Here is a 21369-nt window from a genome sequence, read left to right as displayed (position 1 = left end):
TACACATTAATCTAATGGAGTTCTACTCTTGAATTCATGGCAGGCTAAGAAAGAGATGGACAATATTTCATTCATTCTTCTTGGTTACACTAACAGCGTATTAGTCTCAGTACAAAAGAGCTTGATATTTTGTTATAAAACTTTGCTGTGTGCTTTACAGAGTGAAAAGCCTTCTTTTTTTTTTTTTACAGCCTCTGTTCTCGGCTACATGACACGGATGTTTAGATGAAGTTTTCTGTCTTGCCCGTGCAGTCTGTAATCTTTCCTTTTATCTTCGACATGTCTGAGGCTGTTTTGTGGTTATGATAGTAAACAGTGAAAAGGCGTCTGGAAAGATGTCTTATCTGAAATCTACGAGGTCTACCTCTGAAACTCCCCCTCCATCTCCCCTCCCGGCGTTCCAGCTCCTATGCGGCTGACTGCTCTGAATGCCAAACCTACGGTGTGGGGGGGTGGAGTCGCAGGGTGGCAGCTCAGTCAGGAGCGACAGCCGCGCTTGCTACAACGACACGGTACATGATCACAGATCACAGGCCCGCCCCCTCAGAACACCGCACAGATAAGTCACTAGGATCCTGGCTGCCTGTCTGCCATCCTACCTCTGCCATAGCAGGAGGTACAACTTTAAAATGTGCCAACAGAAGCCAGACGCTGTTTTCACAAACCACACAGGGTTTGAAGACGCAAGTCATATCCTCCTGAATCTCCGTTTTTGTTTTACCTCTCACCCTTTGGAGTCAAAGCCACAAAGTGTTCTTATCCGTGAGCTAACAATAGTTTCACTATGACATCTGAGGTCTTAACGCTTTTGTGCGCGAGTGTGCGATAGTGTGTGTGTGTGTGTGTGTGTGTGTGTGTGTGTGTGTGTGTGTGTGTGTGTGTGTGTGTGTGTGTGTGTGTGTGTGTGTGCGTGTGCAAAGGGTTGGGGGCGGGGGTCAGCCCACCACTCTTCACATCTTAACAAGGCGCTTGTGGTCCCTGAGCGTTTTGCTCCTTTTTTTGAACACAGATCCATATCTAACAACAGCACAGGAGCTGTCAAGACTCACCTCACTGACGCTGACGCAAGCCTGGATCAAAAACAGGCTTTTTACACCTCAGCCTCGTTTGTATTGATCCGTGTTTCTCTGCTGAGAGACTGGTTGTTGTTTTATCTCCCCAACATCCAAGCCTGAACTCTCCCGAAGCTTACTGAGAGCTAGTCATTATTTTTGCTCAACCTATTGTCTGACGAGGGGTTTCAGATGCCAGGCCTGAGCCTAAATACGCATATAATGAGACTAAGATGGTTTCTGGCGTAGAGGACGTAGAACTCGCTTGGTCTCATTTTACAGAGTTGGAATTTAGCTAGAGGCCTGTGTCACAAAGGGTGAGTGGTGTGGAGGGTGCAATGGGAGGAGAGGGGTACAGCGATATGCTAGGGTGTAATGCATTGGTGAAAGGGCAAGATTTTTCATCCCTGCGTTTACAGGGCGGAACGGCTAGGATATTGAGATCTGAGATAGGATCAGAGGGTAGTGAGCTGTTTCAGCTTCGATAAAGGCCACGCATTACAAACAGAGCACAGATAGAGAGAGAGGGAGAAAGAGAGAGAGAGTATCACACCTCTCATCCCTGAATTAATGCCTCCATTCTGCCAGCCTCTCCTGTGCCAGTGAGAGGAGATTGGGGAGGGGATGAGTGCACAGATACGGACAAAAAAATGGAAACTGCGATCATGGAGAGGGGCGATAGGGATTAATCAAGTCTGGAAGAAGAGTGGGGCTCTCCAGGCCCTGTAGCACATACACAAGCCTGGGTCTCAAGGACTCGGTTAAGCAATTGACGCCGCCGCTATTACTTTAAGTAACGTCAAGTGCAAGTAACCATGTGGCAGGATCACAGGTGCAGGATAGTAATGGTGTAGACATCCACACATCATCCTACACTATGCGAGTCTTTTTGGCCTAGAAAGTCTTTGACCCTCAACAATGGAGCAGTGTTTAGTGCTGCTCTAATTTGGTTAAGATTTGATCTGCTCACAATTCGTTAGCCTATTTGATTTCGTAATTCATTCACTTAAATTTCCATTTAAGCACTACACGCAGCTTCATGCTATTGGCACAGTGACTGTACGGTGAAAAGGGGTCTGCATCACTCCCATGCGCCTCTCTTACATTAAATCCACGCTCTACATGATGTCCTTTTCCACATTTTAATTTAGCCTCGTCTATCTGTTGTAGCCAGTAATTTTCTAGACGCCTGATGATGACACATCAGCAGGAGTTGTGCCACAGCCTATAAAAGCAGCATGTTAACTTCCACGCATTAATCAAAAGCATGTATGAAAATGCCCCATTAGGTTAGATAAATCTAGACGCCTTAATGTGTCCAACACATGCTGTCACTTTTTTTCTAGCATGCCCTTGCCTTCTGACTGAGTCTGACACCCATGGTCTATACGATCAACGTCAACAGAGCATGTCCTGGGGCTAAGTCTTACTCAGCCTTTATGAGTAAGAGTTTTTCTGCTCGGCTTGTGTGAGTTTTGCGAGAAAAAGGCAGCGAAACACAGTGAGAAAGAAAGAATGAGCATAGCTAATCCTTACAGTAATGACAGAATAATTAGCTTGCATTAGGCTATGTAATGGGTGGTAATGATATCATTTATTCTGTGTTGAGAGAATGTGATACAAAGCCTGCACAATGAAGGAAGAGGAATTGAGCTCAGTGGGACGTAGGATGGAGCATGTGTAAGAGCTCTTTCTATTGATTGATCCAAACATCAAACGAACCGCTGGAGTAATGGGAGGAGTGAAGGACAGCTAAAAGCTATTTGGAGCCTCCACTGCATAAAAGACTTGACCTGTTCAACACAGCCTACATATCAAAACCATCAAACAGCAATCAATAGACCAGAGCGGTCAACTCAACAAACCGTCACCCTGCTAAAACATCAAACCCCCGGCCCAAGCGTCAGATGATAGGCTACACTCAGCTTATCCATTACCATCAGATAAAGAGGAGATAAAACACAGAGCCTAATCCTTTCATGTGTCGTGACAGCCACAGCAGCCTCCAAGGCATTCCTTCAGTCTGGCTCTCAAATAGTTTTATGGCGGAAGGCAGCCATTCAGTCAGCCAGCCAGCCAGTCAGGGCTGTTCTGGTCTGTTTGTCTTATTTCACAGTTTACACGCTGTTTTATAGGCAGTTATTATGGTCACCATGGTGATGCCATACGTTTTTATGGTCTTTTGGTCTGAGGGCAGAGAGTGTAATAAATGAAAAAACACACACACATGAAAACAAAGACTCACAAAACATGCTCCTGCTGTGGAAAGGTCTCCTGTCCCTCCCTTCCTCATTCTTTATCAGTCTCACCAAATGCCTATCTCCCTACTTTCTGCTTCACGTGAAACATGGATAGGCTAAACGTACAATTGTCCTCTCTCATTCCACATCTGGAGCTGATCAGAGGGCCTCCTGGAAGTTGAGGCCTCTGGGCCTATTAATAACCATACAGCTGAACTCAGGGTCAGACAGCAGTCAGCGGATGAGCCTGTGTCTACTAAACACATATTCCCTTCCCCCCTTCCCCGAGAGGACAACTCTCACTTTTTAAAATGAGGCTACAGAGTTTAGAAATGTACATTTAGTTCAACACTTTTTAATCTTCCAACTAAAGCAGTAGCTCACAAGTTGTTCCAAAATAAGCAAACAAAGGAGGTTGAAACTCTGACCTTGCATTTATTCATCCTTATAAATTAAAACAAATGCATAAGCATAGGAAAGCAGCCCGTGCTAATTGTCAGAACATTTTCTACCGTCTTTAGTTGTTTTTTTCTTCTTTCGACATCCAAACAAGTTCAAGTTCAAGGATGCCAGACCCATTAAAGGCAAAACAGATGGTAAAGTCCTCATCTGTTGGCTGTAAAGGTTAGACCAGTCAGACAGCCCAGGTCATACTGAGGTCTGCGGGGTCAGACTATTTCTGAACCCTGACTCCAGCTGGACAGCTGCTCAGGTCAAATGTCAAGGAGAGGTTAAGGTATCGTCTGAGGACGTCCAATGAATTTCACAGATACAAGAGAATACCCAACAATTTGGGAGACAAAGCCATGGAACAGTTACTACTTTTCTTAATCATGCAGTAATAAAAACAGGGTGCAGGTAGTTCAAACTACTTAATTTGATTCCCACGTAAATGTAACTTAGTATTTCAAGCATTACACTGATTTGGATAACAGTCAGTTATAAAGTTGTTCTTACTGAAATACATAAGCAGCCAAACGTGAACGGCCTCAACTGAGTTCCTCTAACAGGGCAAAGTTCTCCAACTTACGATGCAAAACTAAAGCAGTGAAATATCTTACTGAAAGCAATGAACCATTTGTTTAGCATAAACCACCTCCATCCAACACACACACATCTACGCACCTGTGAATACAGGGTAGTTGAATCATCATATAATCGTGGTAGTTTTCTGCTGAGCCCAGCCAGCAGTCTGTGTTATTTTTAGAGGGCTGACACAGAAGCGAGCCGTCCATTTACTCTGTGAGCTGGCAGCAGGACCATCACAGCTCTGGTTGCTTATAAACTACCAAAATGGGAATGATCTCAACATAAACACTGAAAAAGGTGTGGACACTTACAGAAACAAAGTTAGCTCCGATTCCGAACCATTACAGTTCCATTACTTTGACATTAGGCTCCTTATTATAATATACATTAAACCATCAAACATCTCGTCATTTTATAGCAGTGATGATACATGCTCACACTATGAGAATAACATAACAACTATTAACACTGCGAGTCAATATAAAAAAAGGATTCACACCGTCTGCCGTGTAATAGTAAGATGACATTTCAAAGCTAAGGGAGAGGATTGGACAATAAACTGCTTGCCTTAGCATTCTACAGAAAAAACACTTATTTTTAGACTAATAAAATCCTTGTGGTAGCAACTCACAAACTCCTTGATGGACTCAAAACAAGACAAAAACATGTTAAAAAGGGAGAGAGTAACTTGGAGTAAGAACTTTGGATAAAAGGTTGAAGGCTATTCCGATCTGTTGTGACTGATGGCTTGAGCCTGAAGGCCGACTATGGATCTGGCAACTGAAGCCATGATTGACATTGAAAATTACAGAGTGAGCTATTAGCAGATAGCAGGCCATATCATAATTCAATCCCTACACCACCAAAGTGCACCAATATCATAATTCAATGCCAAGAACCATTAGCCTGCAGCACACCAATATCATAATTCAATCCTGAGGCCATCAGCCCTTGCCAATATCATAATTCAATACTCAGACCATTAAGACACACCAATAGGCCTATTAGAATTCAATACCTATGGTCAATGATCTAATAGGACACTGATACTGTCTGGAGTCATGGGTTGACATGGGAAGAGGACTGCACATAGGGCCTTATTTAGTCAAGACGCCTTGATAACAGTGGGATAAACAACACTAAAATTAGTCAGGGCGAGTGGTTCACCGATAGCTTGGCTACACCAGACGCTGAAGGCCACAAGACTGTTTGCTGCAGAAACACATTTCGGCAGGCTTATGCTGAGGGACACTTTTGTTGAACAAAATGAAACCCTGCATTAGCTTCAAACTCAGCTATGCGCTCAGCCAAACTCGTCAAAAACGTTTCGAACACTGGCTCCCAGTGTGTGACCGTCTGCAGTTGGTCTAAATTATCCCATTGTGGTACCTTGTGGAAAGGGGACTCCATTTCGTTTTCTGGTCCATTGCCTCTGTTTATATTTCCATGTTAACATCTTGTATAGCGCCTCAAAAATACTGTTAAATCTCATCCAGGCCCGGCTAGCTGGATCATCAGAAATCTGCCCCTTAACAGCCAATCAAACATTTTCAAAAGCTCAAAATTCCCCGGCGGCTTTAAGTTAATTTTTCACCAGAGTTGTCATTATTCAAAGTTATTCTCTCCACACATTTCTTAGGTTTCCTCACTTAAATCTAATCCTCATGATCTTCATGTATAGTGTAAAGTGACTCCGTAGTATGGAAAATAAATGCAAGAATGATTTATTACTGATAGATTAATTAACTCAAATGACATAACATGAAACTTTGACAAATATTGTTTTTCTAGACCGTTTACAGTACAGTCATTAAGTTTAAGGTCCTTAGTTGTGAGGATTTTCTTATATTCTAGATTTTTGTTGGACAAAAAAAGGGCAAAGTAGATGTCATTGAAGGCTAGAGGGAATATGTTTTTTTAACAACTATTCAATTATCACATAAATAAATCAATAATACTAATAATCCTTAATTCCAGTTTCAATTAAACTGTTTACTACACTGTGTGACCAATAAAGTTGTATAGTAGTAATATAATAGTTATTTGTAGGTCACATACCGCTGAAAACCAACAGTTATCGACTCTTTAAGAAAAAGCTGGAATTTTAAATTAGTTCCCCATTAAACCGGTGAAACGGTTGAAAACATGTAAGAAAAATAAAACGATTAACACAAAAGCAACAAGAAAAGAGTGTGTGTTGTTTGTTTAGACCAAAGCTAAGCTCAGTGCTGGTCTGCACCTTCTTACTTTACCAGTCAGCTATAGATTAAAACAGACATATTTTTCCCTTGGGAAGGCAAGATTTTTGTTTACTGAAATCCGTAGGCTTAATATTACAAGATGAGAAATAGACTATACAAGATTACATCGGCCTTGGAGGCGCTGTTTCAAGTCTACGGTTGATTTTTAAATAAAGTGGGCATCATCTTCAAACTTACAAGTGGAAACAGCCAGTATTCTCCAAAGTGAGCCTGAAGTGTCCAGTCACTGAAGCCCAGGCTTTCTCTGCTGGAATACAGAGCAGCAGAATAATGGATGCTTCTGTCACGAGATACCGTGAAGCTCTATGATGCTGTAGGTGAGAGAGACTCCAAGTGGGTCTGTAAATAATGCCTGCCACTTGAAAATAGGTCTCTGGAAACTGCCGCCTGTGCTTTTGTTGCTGGTTGTTGGGTGAGAGTCTGTGTAATTGCATTTAAGTGTTTTTTAAGTATTTGGTGGGGATCAAATCAAAAAAAATATGGCAACATTTTTGGACGATTATGAGCAACAACAAATACAATTTGTTTCTAAAGTTACTGATAACTGGTAATGTACAACAACTGTACACTGTAGCATGTAAAGTGTTGAAGAGCATATTAAACAAGATAATGAAATGTATGTATGAAATATTGGTATTACTGAAATGGTTTAGTATGTTTAAAGGTTGTAGAAAATTAGAAAGTATTAAGTGTTTATACAAAAAGCCAGACACTGAAATTCAACATGGGCCCTCTCATATTTTGTTAAGTCCACAAAAGGCCTGTGAAGGAATTCTGCAATTAAAATGTATTACGATCATTCATTTTAAAAGTGAAATTACCTAAGAGTAAGTACAACAAAAAGTAAAAGAAGGAAAAACGAAAGAGTTGTTTCCTGGGATAAAAAAATGAACATTCACACAGTAATCGAGTGAGAATAGTTATTAAGGACGGCATTATTAAGACTTTTTAAATCGTACGACAAGGGAAAGAAGTTTGAGGTATTTCACTGCTTTTTTATTTAACATTTGTAACTTGTTAATGACAGACCGTTTATCTGAGATCCAGCCAAGGAAAAATGTTTAGTGTTGCTAATCTAAAATTGCTAATTATTGAAAGAAAAACACATGTGTGATATTTTTATCCTGAGCAGAGACTTCCACACCTTCAAGTTTTATATGGAACATGTCCGTTTGTCACACACTTTTGCATAAAGCCTGCATTAAGAGCTGCTGACTCCATCTGTTTGGATAGCCCTATTTTTAGACTTCTGTTAAGTGCTTTTTATCTTTTGTTCAAACATCAAATGACATTGGTTAAAATGTATTTTACGACAGAGAAAATTGTTTAATTCAATGTTGTAGTATCAACTCAAGATGGTGAAATGCATTTTTCTTTTAGTAGTAAAATCAGATAAACTGGGCCTAGTGTAGACACGACTCAAAGCAGAGAGAGGGTGAAGAAACTGAGCCGAGTGTGACGTGCGATAAATCGCTGAGGATTTGGGGAGTATGGGCCTCCGGTGAGAATTAGCCACTGATAAGGTAGATGAAGAGAAGTTTTTTTTTCCAGGGCTGCACATTCCTCTGAGTCCTGTGGAGTGTATCGCTCAGAAGGATACACTAGAGCGTCTTAGAAAGTGGGATGACATAGCCATGACCAAAGTAGACCGAGGGCAGACCAAAGACCTGACATGCACTCGTCCTTCACTCTGACTCATGCTTATGGTCGCTCATGCTTAGTCGCTCACCACCCACCAACACACAGTGAAACCTCAGTCCCAATGCCAGGTTTTGTCACTGGGCAGAGAAGCGGTTGGCTACAGTAAAAGCATGACGTGATGCCCCTTCCTCTACGTTCCCCCAGCCTGTGCAGCAACAGAGGGGTAAAAATATCCCACCAGTGAGTTCAGACAACCGGCTCATAAATTAACACTAAAACTCCTGCAGACAACAGCGGGCCGGACGCTGAGAGATTTAAACCACTCAGGTTGCCACTGACCACAGCTCTGGGATCAGCTTACAAAACCCCTTTCCTAAATTTACCCATTAGGAGGTGCTGAACGGGAACGAGTTCTAGATCCGTTTTCACCTAAGTCACTGTTTAGCTGTACTATTTTTCAAAATGGCTCTAGGGTCCTTTGTTCCAGGAAATGTTATGAGGTGAGATGTAAGCTATTAGGCCTAAATTGGGAATTGTGTACAGCAGAAAGGTCTGTTCTTAATTTTCCGAGCTTACGCGGAAAATATAAAATATAGGTTTAGGCTCAGCTATTCGCTCTTTTCTTATTAAGGATTGCCTGTAATGAAGCGCAGTCTCTCAAGTAGAAACACAATGTTCCAGCAAACTGCTTGACTGGGTCAAAAAGAAGAGGAAAAAAAATGAGAAAAAAAGAAAAAATAACAACAGGAGAGAAGAGTGATGATCCCCTGTAAAGAAACTCAACTCTGTAATGGACGGACAGGGATTACAGACGTTAAAACCTCCTCCATCTGTAATTCACTGTCACCCTGCCATCATCTCTGAATCACTGATCCATTTTGCAAGTGTGCGAGACCTTGCTAAAAGCATCACTGTTGCACCCATTTGTGTTTGTAGTGGTGGTGGGGCGGGGGGGGTGAAAGGAGCAGGAAAAAAAGCATGCAGAAAAGACAAGTTAACAGCTCGCTGTGCTGTTTCAAAGCACTCTCTGTCCTGTAACAACCACCTAGCTAGTTTCTCACACAGGGAATGGGACACACTGATCAAATAGGATTTTAATGAACATCAGCAGTTGGAGCCTGAGGAGTAGACGCTAGGATGGCTTAAAGCTACTGACATCTTAGGTTGGGTTGGATTTTCATCATCAAACGGAACAAAAAAAAGAAAACATTCCTTTGCTGGTGCCTCGCACACAGAAAAGAACAGACTGTGAATCTACAATGTCCATTGGATCACAAGGAAGAAGCAACTGAGAGAGCAATCGGCTGACAAGGCCATACACAGACCATGATCATATCATACTAACCCTGCATTATCCTCAGAAAACGGATAACAAAAACAGGTCTTCTCTGAAGGCTTTCCTCTAGGAGCCTCTCAGTGGGAGGGAGAGTAAATAAGATGTCATCAATAATAGACAGTGAATGTTCTGAGCAGTTCTGCGCACACACACAGACACACACAAGCTCCGACTGATTCCTATCCTGCAGACAGGCCTGCCAACCGCCAGGCTTTTTGCACACGCTCAGATTCACTGTCCTGACTAATCGCTTGTGATAGGGGCCTTTGCCATAATTACCCAGGGCCTTATCACAAACTTATGCGATGCATTTTTCATGTCCTGGCTGCTGGCAGTGCCTTCACTGTCCGTGCTGGCAGTCAATCTACGAAAAAGACCGATCTCGGAAAAATTCACACACACACACCAGTTCAGACTGGACGAAATGGGTGACAGCAGGGTGAAGGGCCAGAGAAGAGTGAGAGGGAAAAAAAATTTAAAAGGAGGGGAGGGGGAAGTGAGGGAGAGGAAGATGTGAGGGGGGGCTGGCAGGAAGGGGGTGGGAGATAGATAGTGAGGAAAGAAAAGAGAAAGCAGTCTCAATTTTTTTACATAATGCATGAACAAGGGGGCACGAGTAGGAGGACCAAACAGGATCAAATAAATAGGAGAAGTGAAGCCTTGATGATGTGGCATAAGTGCAACACAAAGCCCGCTGGGAAGACTTCACTGTCCTTTTGTCTAACCAGTCATAGGGGCATCATGACCTAAATAAAAGTTTTAAATCCCAAGCCTGTGCCATGTACAAAATTATGTATGAACAATTGGGCTAGCCTACATAATGCAATCTTATGTTAATTACCAAGGCGACTGGTCTACTAATATTCATAAATTGTGATTTGAAATTCAGCAATGCACGTTAAATGCCACGGGAAAACACAACAGTGCCATTGTCTACATGTCTTGTGATAGGTCAAACAGGCTCTAACATACACAGGCTATATTCACACACACTGAATAGGCCCAATATTTTTCCTCATATCCTGCACTGTGCCGTGGACCTCCTCCGTGCACGCCGAGATAAGTGGCGTGCGTGAGGCTGGGGACATTTCTGGAGTTCATCATAATTAACAAGGTCACGATCTTTCATATTTCTACTATCGTTTCATTTAATTGCATAGCATCAACAAACACTGTCCCGTCCCGTCCACTTCAACAGACGTGGCAATGTCTGTAAAAAAAAAAAAACCTCACAGTGTATAATTGCCGTCAGGGGAAAGCGAGAGAAAAAGCCGAGTTGATCAACCATAATCACGGACTTCAGTATAAACTGCTTCAAACCCGTTAGCCGATAAGGTTGCTAATGTTTTCATTCGCCTGTAACTAAACTTACCAATTTGTCAGTGAAAAGCATAAAAACACACGAGCGAAGCGGTGCTGTGTGTCTGCCCGTCTCAACGGCTGGTGTCACCACAGCGCCACCGTATAATGAGTCGCACTTATTTTTCCCCCAAATGATCCAACCTTAAAGCGGCTAAGCGTCGGGCTAACTACGGCTACTCGCTCCGGTAAAAGTTGAAGAACACGCAATAAAGATAGCTAACCGAAAGCTCTCCGGCAAAAGCCCTGCCGTTTTGTTTTCATCTCGGTGCATCCCCGCGGCGTCGCCCCGGCTTGCCCAGTTGCAGTGTCCGATCGATGTTGAATTGAACAAAGAGGATCAATTTCTGATCAGCGAGAGAGCCACTTTCATCAATGTGAGGAAGAGGTCTTGAATTCTCTTCCGAAACACCTACGAGGCGACCGCGGAAAAAACACAAAACACAGCGGCCGAGAGAGGCAAAGCGTCCGAAGAGAATAGTGGAGAGACGGTTAAAACATAGGTTGTACTGACCTGTAGTTGTTGTAAGTCAAAGCGCTTCCAATATTGAAACATCGATCCTGCATTGGCCGCCATCTTGAGACATATTGAGACAGGAATGAGATGCTGATAGAGAGCGCGGGGGTTGGAGTTCAGTGGAGAGGACCGGGCGGCCGCAACACCCGGACCGGATCACATCCACCTCCATCCGGGTATCAGCCTGTGTACGGAACGGAGTCAGCTGACAGCAGTGTTGCCTTAATAACGCCATTATAATTGCTTAAATAGCTTTTTATCAACATCCAGATATTACAGGTAAATAACAGAGCGAACGTTAAATTACTCGTCGTTTTATTACCTTGAAATACACGAAATTGTGAGAGCCAGATGAGTCAATGTTTGGTGTTGTAGCTTAAGTGATCATTATGTTTTTTATGGAGAGCAAAGATCATACACAAATAATACCAGGAGGCTATTTGGAAGCCATATCTAAAAAGAAAGAAACACACCAGGAGGGCATGCAGGAGCAATGATTCATTTCAGCTGTGTGGAGCTGTGCAAGATGATAATCTAGACCATTTTATCATTTATCTCACCAATAATCATAATTACTTCTCCAAAATGTGATTTACTGTCAATCGGTAAGAGTTGATTTCTGTTTCATACACATACTTGGAGTTTTTTTAATCTCTTCATTTATACCATAACAGCTACATAATTTAGGAACACAACTTAAATCTAGTGTATGAATACTTTGTTTGTGTTTTGTAGCTGTTTTACTGATCCCATTGAAATTATGTTATGTTTGTTCCATTGTGGAAGTGTATGAAGGACAATTGCAATTTAAAAGGAATGGTTAAATATGACTGTAAACTAAATATAATCTAGGATTAAAGTGTCCATCTAAATTGTTAACAAAAGCATTCACATCTAATCAATAATACAAAAAAAGTATCCATAATATCTTACATTTCATAATCCATGTATTTTATATTATCCTTTATTATTATAATGGATCTATACAAACTCATAGCCTATGCAACAAAACAGGGGATGGAGTGGACTTACACTGTAGATAAGATATTTCCAGGTTCACGGTCTTACTGTATCATAAATAAGACATCCTTACATACTGCTTTGAGGCATTATTTTTGCTCCACAGATATTAATCAGATTAGTTATTCAAATAAGATGGTTGTTAATCTAGTCAGATCATTGCAGCAGCAGGGCAGCCCAGTGGTTAGAGTGTCAGCATGCATACATATCTGTTGTTGAAGTGACCTTCAGCAACACAATGAACCCAGGCTGCTCCTGAGGCCTCACTCCTGCTGACCATGTCCTCAGCCCCCCTTCAGCTTGTGGATATGCAAATAATTTCTAATTGCACTGTATATGGAGTGCCCTAAATTCCTGCGTCAAACTGTGCCGATTGTTCACCCTAAAACACATCATGCCTTCGATTTAGCCTCCAATTGCTCTGCAAAGCGGAGCCGAGCTGCTCAGGTTTATCAGGGCAACACATCTGTTCTACATGTTGTTTACATTTTTAGCATTTTGTGGGTTCCCAAATGTGACTTGCCGAGTGTGTCGTGAGGCCTGGGTAAAATCAACGCCTGCATTTACACTTAGGCTTTTTTTCCCCCAGAGGCTACAGCCTTTTAAAATAAATATTTTAAAAGTTTATTTTCCGCCTACAATCATTCTCATTTCTTCACTGCCATTGAACTTTAATTGCATGTACTGAAAATAACACAAGAATTTGCCATAGATAATAACGTCTGTTTCACTGCACAAAGGTGGGCATTTTTTGTGTTTTAAATTAGCTCAAATTTCAGGTCATTACTTGATTTGATTTGAAGCTGTTTTGGTCTCCCTTTTAAAACAGTATGAATGGTGCTCAGTGCTCAACTGATTTGTAGTCTCAATTGTGTTTTCATTATTTCATACTTCATTTATAGACATAATACAGTGAATTAAAGCCTTGCTTCAGTTTAACCATGGCACCCAGTCACATGCCTTTTAATAAAATGTACTGAGTTGCACTTCAATCACAACTAACAGCTGCCTTAAAATAATCTTTATGAAAAAAAAGTGATAGATGGATTTGTGTTTCTGTTTGAACTATTTCTCTATCGTGATCATCTTTTAAAAAAATGAACAAATGATCTGCAATGTGTGAGCTTATTCAGTGAGCTCATTAGCATAAGTAAGTATTCAGTGTATTATAAATACTTCTTAGACAAAATACTGCAGATGAACCAGAGGATCCTGGTTTTAATCCTCTCATTTATTTTCCTTTCCGCCATGTTAATCAGGGTTTCCTTGGCCTGGCCTGCATGACTTGTGATGCTACCTATCATTAAGCCAAACCAGAAATACAGGTCTGAGATAATCCCTACAGGCTTAGTAGCTTTGCACGGTGTCCATTATGATGTGTTTGTATAGTTTTCTCTTACTGTCACACAAAGGAAACACACAACTAAAGGAACACAGTATATCTTTGTATGGCACTGATAAAATGAAAAGTATTCTACAAAATGTTATCTAACATATAATAAAAAGTGACTCCAAAAAGCATAGTATTTGTCCTGAGAAATGTTGCATGTTTTAACTTTTTTCATACAAAAAATAAAATTACACAGTGATTCAATGTTTCAAATATTGTACGGTTATAAAGTGACTTTATTTATTCACATACTTCAAAGATCCCTGCTTAAAAGAAACCTGCTCAGTGGGGAAACATGAATATAACTTTCTTCATAAAACATTTCAGTGCAAACAAAGGAAAAAGAATGTCCTTCCATAAACAGTTCACGGTTTTCATTTTCATCCATTCAAAGAAATCGTCAGAAACAGAGTACATGTTATTCAAGTGCAACCCTTGAATCATCATACAATGAACAATAAAACATGAAATGGACTTCATCCTCAAACTATATGTAAAACACACAAGAGACAACACATGTTCTCTTTGCAGAGATAATTAAATATGTAACCATTGGTACATTACCAAAGATATGATTGACTTTTAGTTGTGTCAGGCTACGACTACATTGTTTCTCAATATTTTTGATTGATTTGATTGTATCCTTCAAGTAATACTTAGATATTGATACATTATTTTGATGAAGACGTCGTTGTAAACATTATAAATCTGTGTATTTTCTCCTGCCAGGCACTTTTCTCTCACTGAGCACACAGTATCTCCATAAGGATTTGAGTGGAGCTTCACTAGGCTCTGGATTACTTTGAAGCAGTAGGGGGTACACAGTGTAGGTCGGAACAAGTAAGACTCCGAGTTATCAATCCACCTACAAATTATAATTTTCTGCCACAGCGGCTTTTGCACGTCTGGCATGAATGACTTGGAAGGGGTTTTTTCCCTCACTCATCTTTTATTACACTCTATTTTAAAATTAGAAAGGAGGGAAAAAACACAACGTAAATTGTTCTTGACAAGGACAACAGGGAACATGTTGGGGCCCAACCGATTTAGGCTCCTAAAAGCCTCATCATCTCATGTACATTGAGTTAAAGTTTAAACATAGGGAGATAAACACACATTCTTTGTCTCAGTGCCATTATGAAACTAGATCGTATATACCCACAGTGCTACAGGGTAGAAAATAAAACAGCCATTCTGTCCTTTAGCTTTCCCACTTTTCTCAGTTTGTTTCCCTTCTCCTCCTGCTCATTGACTCTGCCTGCAAGGTGCTTTTAGCGGGCCTTGTGTGGCCGGGTTAGAGATGGATGCGTGGCCCTTGGGAGCTGCAGGCGAAGAGCAACACTGATCATGTCAGACAGGCTGGGGAGGCTGCATAAGATCATCATCACCCAGCAGTGAAGTGAATCGCCGCAGTGGCACTTTCACACAACCTCTGACCTGTGGGGTAACCTCAGAGGTCATGATCAAGGTCAGGGGTCAGCCAGGGCCTCTGTGATCAGCGAGCTTGAGGCCCATCCTGCCTCTCTTTCTCTCAATGTTTTACGTTTCCCCCACCCCTGCTCTTGCCTCTTTCTCTCTCTCTAGTCCCTCATCTTCTATCTGTTTGCCTATCGCTCACACTCTCTTTCACCGGCCGGGACCAATTGAGACATCCCATCCCCTGGGAGTGCAAAAAGGAAAGCAAGAGAAAATCAATAGGGAAGATGAGTGAAGACCTGGGGGTCCCATCAAAAACTGAACGCTTCTCCCTGTGCTGGTATGATTCACACACATACACACAAATACACATACATAGTGGTATTACTTCTGACAAACAGGAAGGTAGCAGTAAACAAGGGCTTGGAAAATGTACAAAGAAATGTGTAAAGTGGCAAAATATGTAGTTCGTTTTTTTATGTATTTGTCTTGTAAAAAGTGCAGTTTCATCACCTTAAAATGGCTGACTTTGTCCATATAAAATGACCTGAGATGCCCCATATGTGGTTGGTTTCTGCAGTGATGTTTGAACAGAGAAATGCACAATATCGACCCCTCAGTGGAGATTCAAGGTCTGGATCCGCAACTGAAAGAGCTTGATGACAAAAGCAAGTTATTTTTCAGCAAGAGAGATGCAAAAAATTAACAATTTTACCCATAGCTGCAATTTCAGATGAACAAAATGTCACCACATCACCAAACAAAGAAACATTTCCAGTAACATTTGCATGGATTTGTGCCACCTTGTAAAAAGGATTAAAATAAACAAAAATCGAGCTGAAAGAAGACAAACAAAACGCATTCCTGTGTCACTTCCTGACCTCATCCACCTCTGCTATTTCGCAGAAAGGACATACATATGTTTATAATACTTGAGTCTCCCCATGTCTCCATAACTCATGAGATTGCTGAGTTTCCCAGCTCAAGACAACCCCCGGGCAGGACCTTAAATGATCGGCTGAAAATAGAACTGTTCAGATGAAAGGAAGGATAAATAATGCAGAAAGAATACAAAACCTCTTATGGGGATAACAAGTCACACACACACACACACGCATACAAACACACAAAGAGATTTTTTTTCTGCTCCACGGTGAAGAAAAGTGAATGGATGTAACAGGAAGGAGGAGGACCCAGTGGAGACACACATGCTTCTTGCTTCATCCCCTCCCACTCCTCCTGCCATTTTTTTCCGCTCACGCTCAGACTTCATGACATACTGTGTGTCTGTGGGGAGGAATAATGTTGTCCCAGTCACGCCGTGTTTTTCCTGCCCACCAGAGATCAGACACAACACAGAGTGTAGGATTTCCAACCCAGCCACCTCATCATTTTTTCATGAGTTTTGATGAGAATGCGTTCATATAACGACGACCTGGACCGTTGGCCCTCTTTCAGGAAGGAAAACATGTCACTATCTGAGTTTCTGTTGTTGTATAGGTTTAGGTTAGATCATTACATTAAAACTGAGTCATTTATTAAGATGACTATAGGGTGTTGCAATGCTGGGCAATGTCTAATAAATAAATCATTCAAGACAAACATTTTTAAAGCCTTGCTACTGCCTGCCTAATTTTGAGCTGAAATGTTTATTCATTGGCCGAATTATTCATGCTTGTTTTGAGAAAATCCCAATGTCACTATACAACACAGGCTGCACAGGACACTTCTCTTTGGGCTTGTGTAGGGAGACACCTAGTGGGGAATGTGTAGTTCATAGAAGATTCAGTGTCCTCTAACATTGTTAGACATCTTGAGTACAGAAATATTTCAGCAGTGTACCCATAAGATCTGAGGTATAATTTGTTGATTAGTTTAACAAAAGAGTGTTGTCCATCACTTTAAATCTGATTTTACCCCTTACCTCAAATAATATGCTTTTGAACAAACAGAGATTTACAAGTACTGGTATAAAGAAAATTACTTCTACTCAAGTACTGTACTTAATTACAATGTTGAGAGACATGTACTTTACTTAAGTATTCAAATAGTTTGCTACTTTGTACTTCAGAGGTACATTTTGCTCCACTACATCAATTTAATATCTTTTGTTCTTTAGATTAATGCTAAACAATGCAAAGCTGCACCTTTACCAGCTTTGATAGATATATTAATGCATCAATAATTAGAATCAAAACATAATATATTATTCTAAAATGGGCAAAAATATAGTAACATTTTGAATGCAGGACTTGTATGCCTACTCTGGTATTTCTACTTTTACCTAAGGACAGAATCTGAGTACTTCTCATATGCCTCTGTCTGTTTACAAGCTAAAATATTCCTTGTAGGCTACTTTACAAAATGACCTTTGCTTACTTCATAGGACAAGTGTTTACCCAACCTGAAAGTGCCTGGGAGGCCAACCAAGCGTCAACAGGCCGCACAAAAGCCCCATTCACCGGTAACTGAACCCCAGACTAACGCTGCCACGTCGAAATGTTTCAACATAGAGCACTGGTCCAAATGTTTTACTCGGTTTTGTCCAGTGAAGAGGACAGATAGGGCAAGAAACGACAATGCAGGGAGAAGCTTGTCTAAGCTCCATAACAATCTGACCTCATGTTAACTTCTTATCTCGAGACAATGACTTTTATCCGACTTAAAGGTGTGCCATCATACAGCTTTTATTACAGTCCTCAGGCCACATTTCCTGCGATATTGCACTACGTGTTGTGAGAGGTTTTTGATGGGAACTGTAAGTTGAAGTCGATGGGAGCTGGGGCTGACTGGAGAGCAGCTCCCCGGGAAGACAGGCGCTCAGGTTTGTCCCAGCGGAAATGTGTTGGACCAGTTCTCAGAAAGACCTGTTTCTCGGTGTGTGTGGCCACCGCGGGTTTTGTGCTCCTCCTGGGGGTCAGTCTGCTGTACTTACCGGACCCGTACAAGCCGGAACAGTTTGTCCCCGAGGAGAAACACGCGGTAACGCTCCTGATATGGACGCACCCATTTGGACGGTACCGGAAACTTCCGAACTGCTCTGCTCTTTATCAGATCGGCGGGTGCACGCTCACAGACGACGTGCATGTATACCCGCAGGCTGACGCGGTGGTCATCCATCACCGGGATGTTGCAACCGGCACCGCTGATCTGCCACCGGAACCGCGGCCACTAGAACAAAAGTGGGTATGGATGAACTACGAGTCCCCCTCGCACACCTCCGGGCTGTGGCGCTTTGAGGGCGTTTATAACCTCAGCATGACTTACCGGACAGACTCAGACATCTTCCTGCCGTACGGGTATCTACTCCCCCGGGGGAGCAAAACCGAGGGTCTCAACGACCGGTTTGCGCACCCGCTCCTCGCCCCCTCGCGCTCACACCTCCTCCGGCCCCGCCTCGTGGCCTGGGTCATCAGCAACTGGTCTGAGTCCCATGCGCGCGTGGCCCTCTACCACCAGCTCCGCCGGTACATCCGGGTGGATGTGTTCGGGCGAGCTGGCCGGCCCTTACCGGAGGACAGCGGCGGGAGCGTGGTGCGGCTGGTCGGTCGGTACCAGTTCTACCTGGCGCTGGAGAACTCGCAGCACACCGACTACATCACAGAGAAGCTGTGGAACGCGGTGCGGGCCGGTGCCGTCCCGGTGGTGCTGGGTCCGTCCCGGCAGAACTATGAGCGCTTTCTGCCCCCCGAGGCCTTCATTCACGTGGACGACTTCCCCACAGTGCGCGGGCTGGCCCGGTACCTGCTGATGCTGAGGCGGAACCCGACCCGGCTGAGGCGGCACCTGGACTGGAGAGGGGACTACAGCCTGCACCAGCCCGCCTTCTGGGCCGAACACTACTGCACTGTCTGCAGGGCGGTGAGGAGGAACAGAGGAAGGGCAGACTCGGTCCAAGACCTGACACGATGGTTCCACTCGTGACACTCACCTGAGAGACTCTGAAACAGTGGGATTCACCTGTAGCTATCAAAGTTGACAACATGCCTGTATTTATCAGCAACCATTATTGTTTGGGAAACTGTGGATTTTAACTTTTTGAATGATTGTCTTTCTTGATATTGGGATGATGCAATTTAACACAATTCCATTAAAGAGTTTTACACTGATTGTCCGCACAGAGAATGTATAGCTATTGCTAATTTTCCACTTGTCTCATGGGTTTTTACTCGCACATTGTAGTTAAATATAGGCTACAGCTTTCACTTTCAATCATAACACTGAAATGCAGTTATGTTGTATAATGATGCATAGTGTTTGACAGATTTTGAGAAGCTGGTTTATCACAGTAAATAATGTTTTTGTTGTAAACATCTTTGCTTGAAACATTAGTGTCATGAAACATTAGTTATGGTGCTACAAGACTGACTAATAATTAAGCTGATACAATTTTCTTATGCAATTTGTCAATCTTGGCACGAACTTCTACGCAGAATTGCAATGGAAATCAGGCCCTGAATGGTTGAATGAAACACATTGTCTTAAAAGTTGTCATAAATAATATCAAGAAAATATAATTTCATATTATAAAATCAAGTATGTTCAACGAGTGTATGATTGAGATAATGAATGTATTCAGGGTGTGAGTGTTTGATTCAGTGAGGCATTATTGAGACAATCTCCAAAGTACATTATGAGGGGTTAGCACAAAGCCATGTTAATCATCTTGGATCTGCTTTGCTATTAGCTTATCACCATACATGGTCGATGCCTGTGCCAAGCATCCCTAAAATAGCACTCTGTTTCTGCACATCATTGACCGCTTCATTGCAGCGCTGGACTGAATGACCTTATTAAAGGTGTTGACAATAGAGTATAAATGCAGCTGTGTCTTTGTTGTGGCATACAGGTGCTGGATACTGTGCTTATTCCAGCTTGTGAAGGGCTAATTACATGGGTGGAATAAGGTCTTGAAAATATATGAAATGCAAGTCTCCTTTAATAATAATCCAAGTACCTATACCTACTGCTGACAATGAACCTGATGAAGATCTGCATGAGTCGCAACACATTGCTTATTTAATATACACACTGCAATGTAAAAAAAAAAGGCATTTTAATACTGCATAAACCCTGAAATATGCCTTGGATCTTTTTTAATGAGACTTGCATTTTATATGTGTTATGCACTGTAGACCCTAAAGGTGTTGTTAGACCCCAAACCTTTTTTTCAGTGCTGTTCATGCCTCTTGTAGACTTGTTAGAGAGAAAGACAGCTGTACTAACACACATCCTCTACTGTTTCATTAAAAGTTTCTATTTACACGCAGCCATGCTCATTTTGCTGATGTTTGTTCTATCCTTTATATATTGTCAAATCTTAGGCTACAGCAATAAGGTAGGAAAACCTTGCAAAAAGGAGAAAAGGAAGGAAGAAAACATGCGCTTTAGGAGTCACTTGATAAAGGATTCAGAAGCTGTGATGTGGATCATTTAAATTTACACCTCTGAGTTAGTGCCCTGACACAGAATTAACACTTTAGCCTGTCAAATGAGACATTTCCTGCAGGCACAAGGGCAGCGAACACTGCTGCTCCTCATAATGAGCTGATGCCTCAACAGCTGTTGAAACCGCTGACGTCTATCAGCAATAATGCTTTCAGACGGCCAGAACAGACAGACCCCTCATCCCTGTTGTTGGGGAAATATTTTCCAAGGCCCATAACTTTGACCCAGTTGATCAGTTCTGTCCTGACTGAGCACACGCACCTGTAACCTTGGCTGCTGTGCTCTCAGTGTTCTTTCTCCCTGTTCCTGCCTGTTGGCGTCAGCTGATAGAGGTGTTATGATTCTATCTTGTTATGCACAATGTTGATTATTCTCTCTGAACTAGCTAAATGCATGGGTCTGGGGTAGAGTTCTTCAGAATTGACGTGGCCACTCTACCGTGAAGTCAGAACCTCTGGCTCTTGGACTTGTGATGTGAATTCTGTGTGAAGCTCCAAATAAACCATCAGTGACATCAAAGCTCCTGCTCTTCCCGTGTCTCCTTCATGAGTTGGTGACTCCCACAGCATTGCTACACAGAAGTTTCCCCCACACCTCTCATAATCCTATTCATGTACACGAGGGAGTTATAGGCATATCTATACTGGGAGTTAAATCAGA

At 42.2% G+C, this 21369-nt stretch overlaps 2 protein-coding genes across 2 annotated transcripts in view; one reads left to right on the top strand and one right to left on the bottom strand.

Annotated features, from left to right (window-relative positions):
* Positions 1-11563, bottom strand: part of LOC104959781 (homeobox protein cut-like 1) — a 50875-nt gene extending 39312 nt beyond the window's left edge. The window contains exon 1 of the mRNA XM_010787678.1: positions 11433-11563. Coding sequence (XP_010785980.1) covers positions 11433-11495 — 63 coding nt within the window. The 5' untranslated portion in view covers positions 11496-11563. The remainder of the gene's footprint in view (positions 1-11432) is intronic.
* Positions 11564-17885: 6322 nt separating this feature from the next.
* Positions 17886-20514, top strand: LOC104959774 (alpha-(1,3)-fucosyltransferase 4-like). Its single transcript, XM_010787670.1, has one exon. The coding sequence runs from the start codon at positions 18034-18036 to the stop codon at positions 19183-19185; it is 1152 nt and encodes a 383-aa protein (XP_010785972.1). The 5' UTR covers positions 17886-18033; the 3' UTR covers positions 19186-20514.
* Positions 20515-21369: the final 855 nt, after the last annotated feature.

Source organism: Notothenia coriiceps, unplaced genomic scaffold (assembly GCF_000735185.1).
Source record: "Notothenia coriiceps isolate Sejong01 unplaced genomic scaffold, NC01 NC01_scaffold00031048, whole genome shotgun sequence".
In the NCBI taxonomy this organism is placed as follows: domain Eukaryota; kingdom Metazoa; phylum Chordata; class Actinopteri; order Perciformes; family Nototheniidae; genus Notothenia; species Notothenia coriiceps.
This window is presented reverse-complemented; position numbering and strand designations above follow the sequence as displayed.

Bases quoted from the DNA above. Each gene is read 5' to 3' on its own strand.
- LOC104959774 (XM_010787670.1), top strand. From the start codon at position 18,034: ATGGGAGCTGGGGCTGACTGGAGAGCAGCTCCCCGGGAAGACAGGCGC.